Source organism: Helianthus annuus, chromosome 9 (assembly GCF_002127325.2).
Source record: "Helianthus annuus cultivar XRQ/B chromosome 9, HanXRQr2.0-SUNRISE, whole genome shotgun sequence".
Classification (NCBI taxonomy): Eukaryota; Viridiplantae; Streptophyta; class Magnoliopsida; order Asterales; family Asteraceae; genus Helianthus; species Helianthus annuus.
In genome coordinates, this window is record NC_035441.2 from 14,684,395 (window position 1) to 14,707,100 (window position 22,706).

Genomic DNA, 22,706 nt, shown 5'->3' on the forward strand with positions numbered 1-22,706 from the left:
TCAAGTGTTGTTGGCCTGTAATAGGAATGGCCTTGCTTAATATGATGAGCTCCATAGGATGTATAGTTTTATGCTACCTATGGTTTCGTTATATTATTTTATTTTTAAATATTCTTTTGGGTATAACATTTAAAACTAAATTTTGTGATCGACTCTGAGGAAATAAGCAACTTTGATCATGAAATTGTAAGATATAAAGAACAAAAAACTTCATTTATCAAGCTTTGAGAAAGGTTGTATACAAATTAGTTTTTCCACAATGATTTGAAAGTTTTGACCCATTTACCTGTAAATTGGGGCATGTTAATTGATTGTGTTTTATCTCGTTTTGTGGTAGCTAAAATAGCAACAAATCAAATGGATGATATTTGGTATGAATCTACTACTTCTAGTGTATACCATCTATTAGTGTTATCTATTGTACATTGATTTATTCAACCCGTGTAATACACGGAACAATAAACTAGTCTATAATTATTTGAAACTCTTCAAGTTTCTAATTTCCCTCCTGTATCCTAAAAATTCCCCTACATCCACTCAAATCAGATCTAATTGTACTCTATCAATTCTGATCAATATAAAAAAATCTTTGCATTACTATCGCACCACCACACCACCTATTGAGAAGGCCCTTCATCCTCGCTCAGTAGCCCCTTCAACAGCCCGTATGGATGTTAGGTTCAAGAGCATTTATTGTAATGAGTTTGCTTAACTCGTAGGCCATTGCTCAACATAAGCTCTCATTTTTTTCGGGTGAACGCCATGGTTTGGTATCTTATTATTATTATTGTTGTTGTTGTTGTTGTTGTTGTTGTTGTTGTTGTTGTTGTTGTTGTTGTTGTTGTTGTTGTTGTTGTTGTTGTTGTTGTTGTTGTTGTTGTTGTTGTTGTTGTTGTTGTTGTTGTTGTTGTTGTTGTTGTTGTTGTTGTTGTTGTTGTTGTTGTTGTTGTTGTTGTTGTTGTTGTTGTTGTTGTTGTTGTTGTTGTTGTTGTTGTTGTTGTTGTTGTTGTTGTTGTTGTTGTTGTTGTTGTTGTTGTTGTTGTTGTTGTTGTTGTTGTTGTTGTTGTTGTTGTTGTTGTTGTTGTTGTTGTTGTTGTTGTTGTTGTTGTTGTTGTTGTTGTTGTTGTTGTTGTTGTTGTTGTTGTTGTTGTTGTTGTTGTTGTTGTTGTTGTTGTTGTTGTTGTTGTTGTTGTTGTTGTTGTTGTTGTTGTTGTTGTTGTTGTTGTTGTTGTTGTTGTTGTTGTTGTTGTTGTTGTTGTTGTTGTTGTTGTTGTTGTTGTTGTTGTTGTTGTTGTTGTTGTTGTTGTTGTTGTTGTTGTTGTTGTTGTTGTTGTTGTTGTTGTTGTTGTTGTTGTTGTTGTTGTTGTTGTTGTTGTTGTTGTTGTTGTTGTTGTTGTTGTTGTTGTTGTTGTTGTTGTTGTTGTTGTTGTTGTTGTTGTTGTTGTTGTTGTTGTTGTTGTTGTTGTTGTTGTTGTTGTTGTGTTGTTGTTGTTGTTGTTGTTGTTGTTGTTGTTGTTGTTGTTGTTGTTGTTGTTGTTGTTGTTGTTGTTGTTGTTGTTGTTGTTGTTGTTGTTGTTGTTGTTGTTGTTGTTGTTGTTGTTGTTGTTGTTGTTGTTGTTGTTGTTGTTGTTGTTGTTGTTGTTGTTGTTGTTGTTGTTGTTGTTGTTGTTGTTGTTGTTGTTGTTGTTGTTGTTGTTGTTGTTGTTGTTGTTGTTGTTGTTGTTGTTGTTGTTGTTGTTGTTGTTGTTGTTGTTGTTGTTGTTGTTGTTGTTGTTGTTGTTGTTGTTGTTGTTGTTGTTGTTGTTGTTGTTGTTGTTGTTCGTCGTTTCAAAACCCTAGTTTTTTGTGCCTTTTTGTTCCTATCAGGTTTGTGTTTGTTTGGATTTGGTAGTTTTAATAACCTGTCTGTTGGAATAATTCTAAATATGTTTTAATAATTATCCGGGTCATTTAATTGGGTATTTTCAAATGGGTCACTCAGTTGGGTCTTTTTAAATGGGCCAGTTAATTAGGTCAACCGACCCAGTCTACGCCAGCTCTGTTTTCGCAGCAAATAAGGAGGAACTCTCAACGAGTGTGAAGAGCAGGTCTCTCCAACGTCTATTTCCCTTCCAGATCGGTGATTTCAGTTTGATTTCATAGCTATAAATTGCAGCTTATTGTTCAGTTGTTTTTATCACTTTTCCACTTTCAATTTGTCGAAGTAGCTCTGTAATCTTGCCGACCTGAATCATTCAATAAAAAGATCAGTTACTTTCGATTTATTGCATTGTTGTTGTTGTTTGATTTCTAGCATAATCTCTGATCTATACCAACAATTGGTATCGGAGCGAAGGTTAAACAAGGGCCGTTTTGAGAGTCGACTTTCGAAGGTAGGAGTAGCCTTCGGGTGCGGGCTGCAAGAGCAGCAGGAGCAAGGTGGGTCGACAATCGCAGCGTGTTTGGCTAGGGGGTGTTGCTATACACAAATCACGGGAGGCTAGTAACAGCAGAAGACGGAGACCGGGAGGTGGTTCGTGTCAATCGTTGTTGTGCGGAGAGTACAGGTTTGGATAACGGGGGTGACAGATGAACATCGGTGTGTCTCGTGGCTGTTAGTTGTAATTAAAGTGGAAGAAAAGGTTGTAGCGATTAGAGGTTATCTGTGTGCAGTGATCGGAGGTGACAGATCAGCAGTGATCGGAGAGAACTAGGTGATCGCAGGTCGGTGGTTTCGAGGGTTACCGTTCAGGCCAAATCAGCGGGCTTGTCAACCCTGTTTGTTGATCGAAGAACGAAGAAGGGATCGTGTCTTTTATTTGTCGGTTACTCTTTCTAGCCTAGGAGAAGAATTGTAAGGAGTGCGGAATTCTTTGGGTAGAAAAACCGAAGACGGTGCAGCGGGTGGCTGGTGTCTAGTTGGTGGTTGATACACAAGTGGTGCTTATCAAGGAAGAGTTTGACAGAATAGTGAAATCACCATCCGAGATGGCCTTCGACGTGACCGAGGAGAGGTTAGTGGTCCGGGATAGGTCGAATAGAAGACGACTTTGGACGTGGTCGAGGTGAAGACCGGGGTGTCCAGGATAGGTCGAGTTAACCAAAGGCTTTGGGTGTGACTGTGGTTGAGGTCGGGAGTCCGGTAGAAGTCGAGATGGTTCGAGAGGAGATTGTGATTCGGGTATCGAAACGAGTGGTGTGAACAAACCGATTAAGGGGGTGATTGTTGGGTTATTCGGTTTGTTTGCGGGTCACGCCGGTTCACGGGTTACGGGTTCAATTCGGAGCAGCAGGTTACGGGTCAAGAGTAGATATGTTAGAAGGGTAAAATGGTCAATTATGGCTGTTTTGTACATGGGAAAATGTTGGTGATTTTGGCTGCACGTTTATTGATAGGGTAAATTGTTTGACCAAGTAAATCGGAGAAGCAGCTTTACGTGGGTTGTTTGGTTTAATTTGGCATGTGTTTTTATTAGTTTTGTTTTATTATAAATAGGTGTATTAGTTTTTTGTTATGTACCCCTTCATTTTTTGAAATATACAGTGAGTTCAAATGGCTTCCATTTTCTTCCAATACACATAAACAAACTTTGTCTACGGAGTGTTTTTGTGAGTGTATTAAGTGTGAGTTAGAAAGGGCCTGAACCAACACTGTCTGTATTAGAAAATGATTGCACTTTCTTTGTATCTGCGACTGTTAATTAAGTAATTAGTGTGCATAGGTGATGGACTTACAAAAGATTTCAGGCTAGTTTTTTTTTTACTTCTAGTGAAATGCATGTTATTTTTGTTAATTGTTGGAAAGGCAAAACTGTGAAGTGGTTGAAGAAGTTGAATACCTCTGCTTGCTATTTGGCTCTGTTTGTTTGTTTGGTGGGGCTGTTTATTGAATTAAAATAACAAGAATTTCAAGTGGATGTAAAATTATTATCAGAAAGAAAGACCCTGTTACTGTTGGAAATATATATATTTCTATATTAGTTAAACTTTAGTTATGTTATATATAATTATTCGAATGATATGTATGTATGATATGTGAACTGATAATTAGAGTATTAGGGTAAGTATGATAAGCGGTTCAAGTATAAGCGGGTAAATATATTCGAAACGAACTATCAAGGCAGTTACCCACCAAATTGCAACCGCCATTTAGTATGATGTATATTTATGTAATGCCGGCAAACATTTTCCGGTTATCAAGACATTTTCCCTCCAAACAGAAAGTGTCCATCAAGTATTCATTTCTTTCTATCTTTTCATATTGCATACTTGTGTTCATCATGTCTGCAAATTATGTTAGTTCTTCCGCTGCAAATGTTAATACATATGTAGATGTTGATGATGTCTCGGGTGTCCAACATAGTGGTATCAGAGCCACTTCTAGATCCGATGCAGAAATTAAACCAACAGTCACAACAATGCCATGTCAACATTGTTTTGATGAGAAGAATGAAAGAAAACGAAGATCCCGACGAGAACGTTTATGTTATTACTGTCACTTGCCTGGTCATCAAATTTACACATGTAAAGCCAAGGAGAACCATGAAGAATTACAACTAATTCGGCAAGCGATCAATGCCGGAATAAGAACCCAGAATGAAGAAGTTCACTGTCATGATGAGATGATAGTCACGGGGACAGACGGTGGACAATGGAAGGACATCTGGTATGTTAATTCAACTTTTCATCATCATTATGTGGGTAATATTGATGTTTTCAAAAGGGTTAAACACATCATGGGTGTTGAAACGAAATCCGGTATGAATAATTTTTTATTCATACGCGGAGTAGGAATTGTTGAGATGAAAACAGGAAATGATACGCTGAGAATTCCCAATGTATTTTACTCACCGGATATTGATCGAAATGTTCTAAGTCTTGAACAATTAACCCTCCAAGGTTTCACGGTCAGAAAATCCGGTGATTCATGTAAAATTTTTCCTATGTTTTCATCTCCGGTGGTGAACTCTGTAAATGATAAAACTGGACTATCGAAAGAGGAGGAACTGGGATTAAAAGAGAAAGAAAGGCTGCAAAATATGTGCGGGATTGATGATGAATTCAAGAATGATTATCTGAATTCCTATTTTGAACTGCTGAATGTGTCGGAGAAAGAAGAAGACGACTGGAATTTAATGATTTTAAAATCTTTAGAATTTCATGATTTCGATAACTGCAAGGCCCTGATGAACATGCTTGATGATCGTGAATACGTATTCAAGTATAAAGTTATTTTACAAAAGAAATTTGAAGAGTTGGTTCCGTGGTTTCTGTATGATTATATGGGAATCACTTCAAGGCCTATTCCTCCTTACACCACTGATCAAAAGAAGATAGACCTGTTAAGTCTATACATTCTGGTGGCAAGTGATGGTGGATACCGAGAAGTTACAACTGAAAATACATGGCCAATCATAGCAAAGGATTTAGGTTTCGGATATGAAGATGGAGATTATAAGAGAATAGTATATGCCATGTACCTTGATGTCTTAGAATATTACTATAAATTCAAGGCAGTTCAAAACAAGGTACAGGTGAAGGAAATGATCAATGACAATGCTGGTTCATCTAAAGGCTGCGAAAGGAAGTCCGGAAGTGCAGACATAATTCAAGAAGGTGCTGCAGGAATCAATCAGAATGATGATGGTTCGTCTCGAGGCAGTCACAGAAAGATCAGAAGTACAGGAGATGTTCGAGAAGGTGCTGCAATGAATAGTCAAGCCGGTGCTGATTTAATGCATTATGCATTGTTTGCTGAGAATGGATGGGCAGACAACTGGAGTGCTCGCAAGAGGAGGAAAAGATTTAACTTTAATCACATGAAGAAGGCAATGGAAGAGGCAAATCGAAGTGTAATGCAGAAGAATTCCAACATAACCAAAGTTTAAGGGGGTTGTGTTGGAAATATATATATTTCTATATTAGTTAAACTTTAGTTATGTTATATATAATTATTCGAATGATATGTATGTATGATATGTGAACTGATAATTAGAGTATTAGGGTAAGTATGATAAGCGGTTCAAGTATAAGCGGGTAAATATATTCGAAACGAACTATCAAGGCAGTTACCCGCCAAATTGCAACCGCCATTTAGTATGATGTATATTTATGTAATGCCGGCAAACATTTGCCGGTTATCAAGACATTTTCCCTCCAAACAGAAAGTGTCCATCAAGTATTCATTTCTTTCTATCTTTTCGTATTGCATACTTGTGTTCATCATGTCTGCAAATTATGTTAGTTCTTCCGCTGCAAATGTTAATACATATGTAGATGTTGATGATGTCTCGGGTGTCCAACAGTTACATTCTATAAATCACAAATATAAAGACATTTAATACCTGTTTTTGTATCCAAATCATCCCTGAGGATACTCATGTTGTGAGTGCCTATCTTATTCACAGCTCTACGTAGTAGTTGCAGACTCCCTAATTTGATAATTCTGTGAAGGGTGTAAAACCACACGACTCAAGCTGCTCTCTAGACCCACTAATACGCAGGCCTTTCAATTGATAAATGCTCTGTGGAAGACAACTTATCCCCGCAGCATTTATATTTAACTCTTTCAAACATTCTAAACACCCAAGTTCCTCTGGCAATTTCTCAACTTTATCCCAACCGGAGACATCTAAACGTTTTAAGCATTTCATCTTACATATGTTGTTTGGGATATCTAGTAAAGATTTACACTTTATTAGCTCTAACTTCTCTAAACATTCTAAACATCCAAGTTTCTCGGGCAATTTCTCAATTTTATCAGAACGAAGGAGCCTTAAGTATTTTAAACATTTAATCTTACATATGTTGTTTGGGATGTCTCGTAAGGATACACAACTAGCCAGGTCTAACTCTTCTAAACACTCTAATCTGCATATATTTTCTGGTAACTGCTCAATATCCCAGCAATGACCAATTACAAGTGATTTCAGATGTTTCAACATACAAATGCTATCCGGAAGATGCCGAATCTCCATGAACCTCAAAGAAAGCTTCTGTAGACTTTCTAACCGCCATACATCCCCATGAATATTGCCTTCAAGTGAAAGCCCTCTTAAATGTGGTAAACCACAAATAGTTGCAGACCAATTCTCAAGGTATTTGCAAGGGCATAGACTAGAATAAATAAGCTTCTCATGATTTCCCATCCATGAGGATCCAGGTTCATCTGTTTCACATTCAAACCCAAACTTTGGCAATTTATTGTTAGGGTGCACTGGGCATATACGTATACACTGTGTTGTTATATATGATGTAGCTGCAGAATAAAACATACTTGATCTGTACCGATCCCCAACCTGAAAACTTTCAAAATTTGAGTGATGGTCTAAGCTAAAGTAGACAAGTTTTTTTAGAAGACAATAACATTTTGAAAGATTTAGTCTCTCAAGATTTGGAGTCAGCTCAAGGTTAAGGTTACTCACCTTAGAACCCCTGATTTTAAGGTATATGAGCTTTGGACATTCAGAGGCATGTGGAGTTCGAACTCATTACATGCATCAAGATTTAATCTCTCAAGATTTGGAGTCATCCCGAGGTTTAGGTTACCCTCCTTAGAACCACAGAGGTTTAGGATTTTGAGGTTCGGACATGCAATGGGCATGTGGAGTTCTACAAAGTCAGAACATTCTCTTAGATCTAAATACTCAAGATATGGAGTCATCCTGAGGTTAAGGTTAGTCACCTTAGATAGCTTGAGAAGGAGGATTTTGAGGTTCGGACATTCAACGGGCATGTAGAGTTCTACAAAGTCAAAACATTCTCTTACATCTAAATGCTCCAGATATGGAGTCATCCCAAGGTTAAGGTTAGTCACCTTAGAAAGATGGAGCTCGAGGATTTTGAGGTTCGGACATTCAACCGGCATTTGTAGTTCTACAAATTCAGAACATTCTCTTAGATCTAAACACTCAAGATAAGGAGTCATCCCAAGGTTAAGGTTAGTCACCTTAGATAGACTGAGATTGAGGATTTTGAGGTTCGGACATTCATCGGGCACGTGGAGTTCTACAAAGTCAGAACATTCTCTTAGATCTAAATGCTCCAGGTATGGAGTCATCCCAAGGTTAAGGTTAGTCACCTTAGAACAATGGAGATCGAGGATTTTGAGGTTCGGACATTCAACGGGCATGTGGAGTTCTACAAAGTCAGAACATTTTTGGAGATTTAAATACTCGAGATGTGGAGTATTCCCAAGGTTAAGGTTAGTCACCTTAGAATGACTGAGATCAAGGATTTTGAGGTTCGGACATTCAACGGGCACGTGGAGTTCTACAAAGTTAGCACATTCTCCAAGATTTAACTTCTCAAGATGTGGAGTCATCCCAAGGTTAAGGTTAGTCACCTTAGAACCACTGAGATCCAGGATTTTGAGGTTAAGACATTCAACCGGAATTTGTAGTTCTACAAAGTCAAAACACTCTCCGAGATCTAAATGCTCAAGATATGGAGTCATCCCAAGGTTAAGGTTACTCAGCTTAGAACCACCGAGGTGGAGGAATTTAAGGTTCGAACATTCAACCGGCAACTGGAGTTCTACAAAGTCACCACATCCTCCAAGATTTAAATGCTCAAGATGTGGAGTCATCCAAAGGTTAATATTACTCACCTTAGAACGATATAGGTTGAGGAATTTGAGGCTCGGACATTCAACGGGCATGTGGACTTCATAAAGGTGATTACATCGTCCAAGATTTAACTCCTCAAGATGTGGAGTAACCGTAAGGTCAAAGGTTGTCAACTTTGAACCAGAGAAGTCAAGGAATTTAAGCTTTTTAAGAACCTGTCATGAGGAAAAAACGGAGGAATATTAGTTAAATACAAAATATAATATTTATGCATTATGCAAAACAACCAATCAACCATTATTCTACCTTTCTTTCTCCTCCCTTCCAAAGTTCAGAGATATTGCTCTGAGCCATTTCAAGGTTAACGAGCTTATTTGCTTTAAATGTGTTAGGTAAACAACAAAAAGGATATTCACGCCAATAAAGAGATTCTAAAGCATCTGGTAAGTATTTGCTAACTTCATCAACTTCATATGTTCTAAACAAAGTAAATATGTAAAGCAATCTAAGTTCCTTCATCTTTCTAAGACCTTTCATAATAACTACTGGATCAAGAACTCTGATCTTGAGTTTTATACATTTTGTTTCTTCAGTACCCTGTAAATAGAAAAAGCATATATTAAATTTGTCATAACAAATAAAAAAGCTCTAGTTTTCCACTTTTCTTATAAACTTAAACCTTACCGATTCATTAACCAGTATATCTTCAATTTCCTTTTTAACCCATAATCGACTATGTCTCTTAGGCTCATGAGGGTGCAATCGCCGAACAATATTCCTGCCCAATTCTTCTAGATGATCATGCATGAACAACATCTCAACAGCATCTTCACCATAGTAGTCAACCTTAGATATGGTTATCAAGGATTTTTGTTCAAGAACACTTAGACCAATCTCAGCATGATATCCACAACTTTTAAGTATTCTGATTGCTTTTTTCTTCGTGGCATATTTAAGTATGCAAGCAATATCCAGAAATATTTCTTTTTCATCATTCTCAAGACCAATATAGCTTAGTTCCAGTTTATCCAAAGTTTCCTTCAACGGAATTGTTTCTAGTCTTTTTATGGCGTCTACCCATTCATGCTCACTTCTACTGCAAAGATGTGAACCCAAAACTTTGATTGTCAAGGGAAGACCATTAGCATAACGTACAACCATCCTGGATAGCTCTTCATACCCTTGATTCGGAATATCTCTCCCAAATGCATACCTACTGAAGAGGCAAATTGCTTCCTCATGTGATAACAGGTTGACGTCATGAATAAAGTACAGTTGGTGAATAAAGTTCACTTGGTGTGCCTTCAACACTTGCTTATTCCTTGTTGTAATGATGATTCTACTTCCTGGCTTAAACCAAGTAGGCTCACCAGCTAACGCTTCAAGTTGGTCTATATGATCCACGTCATCTAGAACAAGCAAAACCTTTCTACTGCCCATCATCCTTTTCATCCAACTTTTCCCATTATAAACACTTTCTACCTCAATGCTTTTATCATTTAACCCACATTGAAGGACCCTTTTCTGTAACTCCTTCAAACCAGAGCCTTCTGAGCCTTCCCTGACATTCTCAACGAAACATTTAGCTTCAAACCAAATGGATACACAATCAAAAACAGCTCTTGCCAAAGTCGTCTTACCACCACCTCCTATCCCCCAGATCTATTATACGAACATCATCAGAATTTACTTCGAATGATGAAACCACATCCTTTACCCGGGTCTCCAGGCCTACTAACTTCCCATCAACTATTGGATTAAAGAAATGTAGCTTAAGCGAAACCTCTTCAACAATTTGTTGGATGAATTTTGCTTCATGTCTGTGTGTTATAATGATTCAATCAGAATACTCAGAATCCCAGATGTCCCTATTAAAAAACAGATTAGAAAGAAACAAACCCATTAAAAGTGTTCTTCAACTCCAGTCCATCCAGCCCGGCTGCTTCTTTCATAGCATTTCTCCACCTTCCAACATCATCTACATTTTCCTATTGGGCAAAGTTCAAAACTTTCTTAGTATCAACACAACACAACCAGTATCAGAAACTTCTTATACTCTAAAACACAAATAGTTCACTAAATAATACAAACACAAATGAAAACATGTAGTGATAAAGATGTTACCATATCTACGGTCAACAAAGCAGCAGAAGATTCGTTGCAGCAAGATGCCACAACAGAAAAAAGACAGTCCAGAGGTAGAACAGAGTCCCAACTACCTCTTACATGTTTTGCAAAGGCTTCTCCAACTGCCCCACTTTGGTGGCGCACTTCCCTGGGCTCCACATCAAAGAAAATCGGGTAAGCAGTCTGCTCGGCTGCCTTCTGGCACTTCATAATCTCTACAAGCTCATTCAAGCACCATGATGAAGACACGTAGTTCTTGGAGAACACAATTATGTAAAACCTTGAGTCCTGTATGGATCTGATGAGCTGCTCACTGATGGTTTCCCCTTTCTGGATTGTTTCATCATCTTTGTAAGTTATAATACCTTTATTGACAAGAGCAAAATAGAGATGGTCAACAAAAGAACTAAACCAATTTAGTTTTCGGTCTGTACCAGAGTAAACTAAAGAACTGATATATCACCGACTAAACCAATCCAAATTAACCAAACGGACGCTTTGATTTTTATTTTTGGGAATAACACTATGATACTTTTGTTAGAACAATATTAAACTTAATTATGTTATATATATATATATATATATATATATATATATATATATATATATATATATATATATATATATATATATATAGGGGACAGTGGCGGACCTAGGAAAATATTTCATGGGGGGCGAAAATTTCAATGATTATTTGTCTATCATTATATATTATATTTTTTATCAGGTCGGGTCGGATCATAATTTTTTTCGGTTTGTTTCAGGTCACACAATAAAAATACCAAATTAAAATTAAAATTTATTATAAAGTATAATCTATAAATATATTACAAAATCCATAGAAATAAATGTTAGAATATATTAATAATGTTAACCTTTTAGAAACTGAATCTAAAACCTTTATGATATAAAATTAAATTTTATGTACTTTACTAAAAGTATATTACTAAAAAATGTTAAATCAAATAATTTAAAGATATAATCTTTATAGTACAGTATTCCTGTATTTTTAACCGATTCAAGTCAAATTCTAACATATTGTTGCTTTTGTACTCAAAACTATAACTAAAATTGAAAATAAGAGGTAATGCATGTAAGTTTAATGAAGTATTGGGTTAAAATTGTCAAATACCCAAAAAGATAAGGTACATAAGTGGTAACCTCTTGATTTTCCGTACCATCTTCTCCCTTTTTCTAGTCACGTGTCATCTTCGTGTCATCTTCCGCCATTGTTGGCCTGGAAAATAAAATAGATCGATCAACATTTCTTCATTCTTCACTTAGCAAACAAACCAGGTAAGGGTTGCGGTCAGAATTTTCCAAGGGGTGCGGTCGAAATTTCCTAAGGGGTGCGGTCGGGATTTTTCGCGAAAAATAACACTAAATTTTTTTTTTCAAGGGGTGCGGCCGCCCACCCACGGGCTAAAGTAGGTCCGCCCTTGATAGGGGATCGCTAAAATGAAAACACCTCTAGTTGTAAGAACCATGGGAACCACTTTCTAGCCTTTAGATCACTAAGATAGATGGATGAGATTAAAAGTAACAAAAATTAATATTAAATGGTTTTTGTCTTATTATGTCTTTAATATTATAATCCAAAAGGGTAATTTGGTTAAATAACTCTATTTTATCTTTTTGTCTTTACGGTTTTTTATTAGTTTTTTTTATTATTATATTACTTTTTATTTTTTAAAAACAACTTTTTTATTAAAAACATTTTAAAATTCAGATTTTTTTTAAAACTTTTTTTATACTTTTTACAATTTAAGTTTTACGTTAAACTTTTTACAATTTACGTTTTTCTGACGCGCCGTTTTTACGCCGGGTTTTTTCAAGCGTCGTTATTTTTTACGCGCCAATTTTTACGCGCCGTTTTTTAACGCCGTTTTTACACGCCAATTTTTTAACGCCGTTTTTTGCGCGCCAATTTTTACGTCACGTTTTTTACAAAAGCCGTTTTTGCGCCCCATTTTTTACGTCCTGTTTTAACGCGCCGCTTTAGCGACCCGTTTACGTTAAACTTTTTACGTTTTACGTTAAAAATTTTACGTTTTACGTTTTATGTAAAACCTTTTACGTTTTACGTTAAAACTTTTTAATTTTTACTTCTTACGTTTTACGTTAAACCTTTTTATGTTTTACGTTTTACGTTAAAACTTTTTACGTTTACGTTAAAACGTTTTACGTAAAACGTTTTACGTTTTACGTAAAACGTTTTACGTTTTACGTTTTACGTAAAACTTTTAACGATTTAAGTTTTACGTAAAACGTTTTACGTAAAACTTTTTACGCTTCACGTTTTTACGTTTTACGTTAAAAAACTTTACGGTTTACATTAAAATGTTTACGGTTTAATTTTTTTTTTAATTTTTTTTACGCAAAAATGAATGCACTCAGAAATCGCAAACTCGGGAGGTGTCTCAGATATATTGTTATCATCATGGATGCCTCAAAAAAAACCCAACAAACAAAAATAAAAAAAAACGAGTGGAATCTTAAAAAAACGATGTTTTGGCTCAGATTAGATTTTCCGATAATCAGAGGCTGCAAAAGTAGGGTTGCAGGTTCAAAAACCTACCCTCCACCATCTTTGCCGCGCCCTCGTCATCAAAATATACGGTTTTTTTTTTTTTTTTTTTTTGCATCATCATCGCCCGAAATCCAAAACGGATTAAAACCCACATATATTCAAACATTCAAAAAGCCTGATGAACATATTCAAAAAGCACCAGCATACCCAAAAATCAAAAAGCACCAACATTTTCAAAAAACCTGATGAACATATTCAAAAAGCACCAGCATACCCAAAATCAAAAAGTACCAGCATACCCAAAATCAAAAAGCCTGATGAACATATTCAAAAAGCACCAACATATTCAAAAAACCCACATATTCAAACATTCAAGAAACCCAGCATACCCAAAATCAAAAGAAACCCATCATACCCACAATGTTCCAGATCAGTGTGCAGATGAATTAACAATTCCGAATCAACAAACAAACAGCCATCGGGACCACCGGTAAAAAAAACCCACCCCCTCACCATCGTTCACCGCCAACCCGTTCACACCGCCGCCGCTCATGAAGCAACCACCTCCACCACTGAAACCCCAAGTCGCACAATCGACCACCACTACAACCCCCCCCCCCCATTTTCTTTCTCCTGCCCTAAACCCTGCCGCCACATCCTACCGTACACAACTGCCGCCGCACCAGTTCAGATCTGAGCAAAACCCCCCTAAAGGTTGACGGTGAAACGATGAGAGAGAGAGTAGAGAGAGGGGGCTGAGGAGGTGGTGAACGGAGTTGTGGCCGGAGAAGGAAGGAGTACAGGGGGCGGAGGAGGTGGTGAATGGAGAGAGGGGTCGCTGAAGAGAGAGAGAGATTCGTAGTGGGGGTGTGGCGGAGGCTGGTACAACCACCGGCGATGGTGGTCAGTCGGGGTGGGTATGGGCATCATCATCATCGACGGCTGGTGGGGGGTGGCTGGTGGTTGTCATCGGAAACACCTTCATCATCGGACAAAACACCCATCTTAAACCAGAAATGGAGATGAGAAATGAGAGAGTAAATGTGAGAGGTGACTAAATTGAATGAGATAGGAGAGAGTAAATGTCAGTCACATTAAATAGAGAGAGAGTAGATTAGACATTTAAGAGTAAATGACCAAATTACCCCTTTTCTTGATTGGTTGAGAGTGGTTCTCGCGGTTCTTACAACTGGAGGTGGTTTCTATTTTAGCGGCTCCCTATATATATATATATATATATATATATATATATATATATATATAGGGAGGGGCTCATGCGAGAACCACCCTTATTGTGAGAACCGCGAGAACCACCCTTATTGTGAGAACCGCGAGAACCAATGTGAACACAACCTAAAATAGCTAAAAAAACCTAAAAAAACCTAACCCCCACCCCCCCCCCCAAAAAAAAAAAACTAAACCCCCCACCCCCCCCCCCAAAAAAAAAAAAAAAAAAAAAAAAAAAAAAAAAAAAACCTAACCCTCCCCCCAAGCTAAATGCTGAAAACTAAAACCCCCAAAAAACCTAAAAAAAACCTAACCCCCCCCCCTCCCCAAAAACCTAAACCCTCCTCCCCCACCCCCCAAAAACCTAAACCCCCCCCCACCCCCTAAGCTAAAATGCTAAAAACTAAACCCCCAAAAAAACCTAAAAAAAATCTAAAAAAATCAAAAAAAAATCTAAAACTTTTTTTTTAATATTTTTTATGCTCAAATCGCTACTTTTAGTGGCCAAAAAAATTTTTTTTTTAAAAAAAAAAAAATTGGCTTCGATTTTTATATAAAAAAATTAAAAAAAAATTGTGTGCTTTTTAGCTATTTTTAGGCATTTTTGGTTGTGTTCACATTGGTTCTCGCGGTTCTCGCAATAAGAGGTGGTTCTCGTATGATCTTCTCCCTATATATATATATATATATATATATATGTATTTAGTGATATGTATTCGGACAAGAATGATAGCCTATGTAATGTAGTGTGATAAGCGGGTAATTTCAAAATAACTGGTCCGGCAGTTATTCCAACCAAATGAACCGCCAAAATCTGAAGTATATATACTTGTTTACAAGTAACATGTTCCGGTATCAAGACATTTCCTTCAAACGAAATTGTCCACTCAACCGTTCACATTCTGCATATTTTGTTCATCCAATATTTTCTACACATTCCCGTATTCAAAATCATGTTGTTAATTCGAATCTACCCAAATTTTCCGCTGCAAATGATCTGGTTCCCCAACATAGTGGTATCAAAGCCACTACAGGGAAGCGTGCAGAAATCAAACCGAGTTCAACCACCATGCCATGTCAACACTGTGTTGACAAGAAGAACGAGAAAGAAAGAAGGATCCCTTGTGTGAGACTTTGCTACTACTGCCATCAACCGGGCCACCAAATCTACCTGTGCAAGGCCAAAGAAAACGATGAAGCGACGCAACTGATCAAGCAAGCAATTAATGCCGGAATCAAAAGACAGGAAGATGATGTTCACCGCCAGAACGAAATGATTGTCACCGGAACTGAGGGTGGACAATGGGGAGACATCTAGTACGTAAATCCAACGTTTAATCATCATTTCGCGGGTAATCTTAATGTTTTCAAACGTGTAAAACACATGATGGGTGTTGAAACAAGATCAGGAATGAACAATTTTCTGTTCATACGAGGGGTGGGGTCTGTTGAAATGAAATCTGGGAACGATACACTGAGAATACAAAGCGTGTTCTATTCACCGGAACTTGACCGGAACGTTCTGAGCCTTGATCAATTAACGCTTCAAGGTTTTACGGTCAGGAAGTCCGGTGACACGTGTAAGATTTTCTCAATGTTTTCATCTCCGGTAGTAAACACGGTGAATGACGTGAGTGGGTTAACTAAAGAAGAAGAATTAGGTTTAAGTGAAAAACAGAGACTGATGGATCTGTGTTCGGTGAATGACGAATTCAAAGAAAATTATTTGAATTCATATTTTGAAACAATAAATGTTTCAAATGATGATGAAAATGATTGCAGTCGGATGATCATAAGGGCACTAGAATTTCATGACTTTGCGGATTGCAAAGCATTGCTAAATATGATTGATGACCGAGATTTCGTGTTCAAGTATAAATATGATCTTGAAAAGAAATTCGAAGAAATGGTGGGTTGGTTTTTAAACGAGAAGATGGGAATATCTTCAAGGCCCATTCCCCCATTGATGTCTGATGAAAGGAGGATTGATCTGCTTGGCTTGTATGTAATGGTGGAAAGAGACGGAGGCTACCGAAGTGTCACAATCGACAACTTATGGTCGGCAATAGCAAAAGATTTGGGTTTCGAATATCAAGACGGAGACTTTATAAGAATCGTTTATGCCATGTATTTGGATGTCTTGATATACTATTACAGGTTCAAATCTATTCAAGAAAAGGTGTATGATAAAGAGATGATAAATGAAGGTGAAAGCTCAATCGCCGGCGATGGACAAGAAAGAAGAAAAAGTGCAGACTCTCGATACCGGAGGAAGCTGCAACAGAGCATTATGCTCTTTATGCCGGAAACAGTTGGGAAGGATCCTGGAATCTGCATAAGAAACGCCGCCGGTTCAACTTCAATGAAGCCCGTAAAGCTGTGGATGAACCCAATTACAGCGTCCTGATGAATGCGACAAAACATAATCAAGTTTAAGGGGGATTATGTTAGAACAATATTAAACTTAATTATGTTTATATATATATATATATATGTATTTAGTGATATGTATTCGGACAAGAATGATATCCTATGTAATGTGGTGTGATAAGCGGGTAATTTCAAAATAACTGCTCTGGTAGTTATTCCCACCAAATGAACCGCCAAAATCTGAAGTATATATACTTGTTTACAGGTAACATGTTTCGGTATCAAGACATTTCCATCAAACGAAATTTTCCACTCAACCGTTCACATTCTGCATATTTTGTTCATCTAATATTTTCTGCACATTCCCGTATTCAAAATCATGTCTGTTAATTCAAATCTACCCAAACATTCCACTGCAAATGATCCGGTTCCCCAACAACTTTGGTTAAATTTCATTCGGCACACTTCAGAAAACGAATTTAACAGATCAGAAGGGAACCACTGTTCTTTATATTTGTTGCAACATCTATAGCTATGTATTGCTTTAACATACATGGTTACGTTGCTTTGTGGAGTATATGTCCTACGTGGATTTTGACATTTTGTTGTTGATTTATTTACTTAATCTTTGTTGTTTGTCGTTTGTTGAGTTACAGCTCGTGTGGTAGTTTCATAATCTGTGATATGACCCTTTAATGTGTTTACTTGAGTAACCAATAACAATGACTTTGCAGAGAAATAATTTTTTTAGCAAAGGTACAAATAATCATAAACCCAATAATGAGTAAAATGTCAGATAGTCCCTCTGGTTTTGAAAATTATAGTCCTTGTGGTTTTGAAAAATAATACCTATAGTCCCCAACTATTGAAAATTATACAGGTGCTACCTGTGGTTTACTTTTTGTTACTCGGATGGTCCCTAGAGTGGATGTCCGTTTTGATATCATGTTAAAATATGTGTAGTTAGTACTAGTTAGCGTCGAGTTTTATTGTGTTAAATGCGTTAAGCCGTTATTATGTATATACTGATTATGTGTTGTTAGTTGTGGCTTAACAGGTGCGCACAAGGTTAAACAAAGGAAAACGAGCTGAGATCGGGTTGGACTAGTCAATGCAAGATTGAAAAACTGAAAAAGTCAATAGGGACAAACCCAGTGACTCATGACATAATCAAGAGGCATGTCCGTGACCCGCCTGGGAACATCGAATCAAGTCTCGGTCACATTTTAATCATATTGGCCAAGTTCAAGACCCCCGCAACACGCGGGGGATGATGGTGAGGGTTCCGCGACGCGCGGAAGTAATCAAACACGAGAAACATTCTAATGTCGGCTAGAATATGTTATTTAAACAACTTTTCATGACCTTTTATCACGATCCGTCATCTGCGCATCAAGGGGACGAATTTGATCATCATTCTTCCATTCTAAAGCCATTCTTTGATGTTCAACCAACTCGGGATGACAACTAATGCGGTAAAGACAAGCATGAGCGGCTAAACTCTTGGTGACTTCCGCCCGGATGAACGTTTACTCGGTTTGATATAATTTTCTATTTTTCTGATTCGTATAAACTAGTATAACTTGACTACTTGTGTTGATTTCTTGGTAAACGTTTATTGTATTTGAATTACTTGTCGTTTGTTAAGCGTATTGGCAACTTTCTTGCGTTGTTAGCGGCTTGGTAAATTGATGGATAGTTGATACAATTAAACGGATTGTTAGGTTGCATGGTGAATGTTAAAAACTATCCTTAACAATTAATCAAAGTCATTAATTCCAAGGCCATGTCTATGTGGTGTTTTGAATTAGTAAACTAGATTTTTCTGTTCAAACGGGTATTCGGGATTCCAGATGGCGGTTATTCTTCTCGTTCTGATAACACTTTTCATGACAAACTGTGTTTTCTTTTAAAACAATTAAACAAACCCCCAGTTAGATAATTTAGGTTTAATTTAGATTTCTTTAACACTGACCACAAATTCCCCGTGGATATGATACCCTACTTACGCTATCTACATAGTTTAATTAGGTTTTTGATTGACCCTAACGACAGTGTCAAAATGGGGCCGCTGCTGGGGAATTCGTGCGCTTAGTGTTAGTTTAGAATTGGTTGTTTTTATTGCTTTTTGAAAAAATCTAATAAAAAACCCAAAAAATATTTCTTTTTCTCTATTCTTGTTTCGTTCGATATTACGCTATGTTTCTTGTTTACTTGTGTGCAGGTAATTTCTTATTGCATGCATACCAGGTTTTCAGGAAGATCTTCACCACTTTTGTTAGATCCCAAGATTGAAAAGACCGCCAGACAAAACCAACTACTTCGTTCAGCATTGAAAGGAAAAGCAATTGAAACCACAATGAATTCTTTAGACACCCAATCGACCCCAAAGCAGCAAACACCACAACAAAACCCAATTACTGAGATGCCACCAATGCCACCACCCCTGTTCACAACTGAAACCCAAACCCAAACTCAACAAACTCCACCAATAGCAACGTAAGTGAACACAATCACTCAATCGATACATGCTCCAACTGGAGATTTTCATGTGATTGGTGGACCACCTTACCCGTTACAAAACCTACAACCATTACAGGCTAATCCGTTGCGGACTGTGAATCAGTCAAACCAAGTGCCACATCCGAACTGATCGGGTAATATATTTGATCAAGTAGAAAACAGGGTTAGAACGGATACATGGGATGACGGGTATGGAGATGAAGAGTGGGGTACAAATGATGGTTATATGGGGTATCAAGGTGGTTTGCAAAATCCGGCACAGAACTGGAATCAGCCAATTTTTCAGCAGAGACAGCCGCGAAGTGGAGATGAATATCATACTCCACGGCAGGTTTATCGGGCACCAGCAGCACCACGTCATCGGTAAAGGGATCCTAGATTTCTGGATCCTAACATCAGAGGAGTAGAGAGTCACTTCCGTCCACAAATTGTGGAACACTCGTCCCTTATCATCATGCCAGTTGCAAAGGGGAATGCAGATAGATCGTTTAAGGCAAAATCTCACATTCTGAACATGCTACCTACTTTTCATGGGAATGTTATTGAAGAACCATATGCTCACATTGCAGAATTTGAAGCGGTTTGTAGTATGATAGGTGGACATGGGTTCACCCCTGATCAAGTCAAGCTGGTTTTATTTCAGTTCTCCCTAAAGGACTCAGCACATGAGTGGTTTGTCTCTTTGCCTTATGCAAGCATTCTCACATGGCAAGAGATGCAACAACAGTTTTTAGAAGAGTATTACACTCCACAAAGAACTAAGATGGGAAGAACTGCACTTAGAGAGTTTCAACAACTTCCAGGTGAGTTGTTGTATGAGTCATGGAAGCGGTTCAATCAGTTGATCCGTAATTGTCCTCATCATGGTATTCCACGATGGGAGTTAATCACCGCTTTCCGTGACGGGTTATCCAATAAAGATAGGCGAGATATCAAGGCCACAACGGGTGGTACTTTTCTGAGAAATCACGTAGATGTAGACTGAGACTATTTGGATATAGTAGCGGCAGATTCGAAAAGACAAGCGCAATCAGACCGGACAAAGAAATATCCAACACCAACTAAACGGGTATGGGAGCCTCTACAATTCGGGTGGCTCAGTTAGAGAGAGAAAAGGAGGCATTGGAGTGACAGTTAGCGAAGTTTAATGGACTTGGTGGACGAGATGCATTGCATGTGGCGCAAACTTTTGCGGTTTGTGATTCATATAGCGATAGCGACTTGGATGCATGTCTGGGGCAATTTGTTGCGGTTGAGGAGGACGTGAACATGGTTATGGAGAACAAAAGAACTATGATATGAATTTCAACACATATCATCCAGGTTTGTGTAATCATCCCAATTTTAGGAACAGTGATACTACTAATCAGTTGAATCCTACATTTCAGGTAGCAAATCAAAGGAGCCAGCAATATCAGAACCGGCAGCAGAGTTATAATCAGAACTACATTCAAGGAGGCTACAACCGGGGAAATCAAAGGAACTATCAGCAAAGCCAAGATCTAGGAAAATCCAATCATCAAAACGAAGGTTCCAATAGCGAGATGATGGAGTTATTAAAGCAAATCAGAAAAGATCAAGAGTTGCAATCGAAGTCTCATCAAGCAATGGAAAAGCAAGTTGCTCAGTTGGCGGCCGATGTGGCGCAGGTGAGGAAGGAGTCGGGACGACTACCGAGTAACACTACGAAGAATCCGCAACATCATGCAAGAGTAAATTCGGTAAGTACCATTCCTGTTTCTGACATTGTTAATACATATCTTACTTCTTCGTCTCAAGTAGTTGCAGGTATAAGTGATGAAGGTGAAGAGAGTGAGTTAGGGGCACAGCTTATGCCTATTAAAGTGGGAAGTTGAAAATACACAAGGCATTATTAGATTATGGGGCGAGCATGAATATTCTACCCGACAGTTTATTTGATCAATACGAGTTTGGACCGTGCATGAGTTTGACAGGAATGTAATATTGGCGGATGATACTTGGAAACAACCGCGAGTTGTTAAAGATGTGATGATTCAGTTGGGTGAGTTTTATTACTCGGTAGATTTTTTGGTGTTGGATTATGCACCTACAAGAATGAATGAGCAACAAAAGGTAATATTGGGACGTCCGTTCTTGCACACTCCCAATGCTCAAATTAACTGTAGAGAGGGATTGATTACGATGATTCTGAAAACCGTAAGTTAATTTTTAATGTTTATTCAAAATCTATTACGTACGAAATTATTAATAATTTATATGAAGCAGTTGCTACTGGTGAGTTTGGTATTAAGTGTGATAGGTCCAAAGGTGAGGTAAATGAAGAATCTGTGAACAAGGTAAAGGTGAAGAAAAGAGGAAAAGCAGGTAAACCACCTCACGTTGGAAATGCTCGACGTGATGAGGCCAAATTTGAGCTTAACCTATTATGAAAATGTGATGTGACTACAACATCAAGATCAGCTGATTCATACTTTTTGTTAAATGTAAACCTTAAAAAACTTGAGCAACAGACTAAGAGAACATGGACAAGCCTTTTTAGACATCCAACTGGAGCGTGAATTTGTTGAAGACAATAACATTTTGTAAGATACAATTTCTCAAGATGTGGAGTCAGCTCAAGGTTAAGATTACACACCTTTGAACCCCTAAGTTTGAGGTATTTGAGCTTTGGACATTCAACTGGCATGTGTAGTTCCAACTCATTACATGCATGAAGATTTAACTTCTCGAGATGTGGGGTCATCCCGAGGTTAAGGTTACCCTCCTTATAACCACTAAGGATGAGGATTTTGAGGTTAGGACATTCAACCGGCAATTGTAATTCTACAAAGTCAACACATCCTCCAAGATTTAAATGCTCGAGACGTGGAGTCATCCGAAGGTTAAGGTTACTCACCTTAGAACCATTGAGGTTGAGGAATTTGAGGTCCGGACATTCAACCGGCAATTGGAGTTCTACAAAATCACTACATCCCCCCAGATTTAGCACCTCGAGATGCGGAGTCACCCTAAGGTCCAAGGATCTCAACTCTGAACCACAGAGGTTAAGGAATTTAAGATTATTAAGAACCTGCCATAAGGAAAAAGGATGAATATCAGCGTGATGACAAAATATAACATTATATGCAAAACAACCAATCAACCATTATTCAACCTTTCCTTTTCCCACTTCCCAAAGTTTAGATATTTTGCTGCAAGGCATTTCAAGGTTAACAAGCTTATTTGCTTGAAACGATTCTGGCAAAGACCGAAAAGGGTATAAAAACTAAGAAAGAGATTGTAAAGCATTGGGTAAATAGTGGCTAAATTCATCAACTTCCCTTGGTATATATCTACACGCCACGTAAAGGTATCTAAGTTCCTTCATCTTTTTAAGACCTTTCTCTATATTTTCTGGATGG

The 22,706-nt window shown here is 37.8% G+C and overlaps 1 protein-coding gene and 1 pseudogene across 1 annotated transcript; both read right to left on the reverse strand.

Annotated features, from left to right (window-relative positions):
- Positions 1 to 6,410: 6,410 nt before the first annotated feature.
- LOC110875305 (disease resistance protein RPV1-like) lies at positions 6,411 to 13,719 on the reverse strand. Its single transcript, XM_022123500.1, has 9 exons — positions 13,619 to 13,719; positions 13,495 to 13,517; positions 10,671 to 11,038; positions 10,446 to 10,534; positions 10,264 to 10,366; positions 9,231 to 10,208; positions 8,853 to 9,143; positions 7,404 to 8,761; positions 6,411 to 7,311 (listed from the first exon to the last, which is right to left on the reverse strand). Exons 1-9 carry the CDS (start codon positions 13,717 to 13,719, stop codon positions 6,411 to 6,413), a joined length of 4,212 nt encoding a protein of 1,403 aa, XP_021979192.1.
- A 6,379-nt stretch (positions 13,720 to 20,098) lies between these two features.
- Positions 20,099 to 20,193, reverse strand: LOC118482442 (annotated as a pseudogene).
- Positions 20,194 to 22,706: the final 2,513 nt, after the last annotated feature.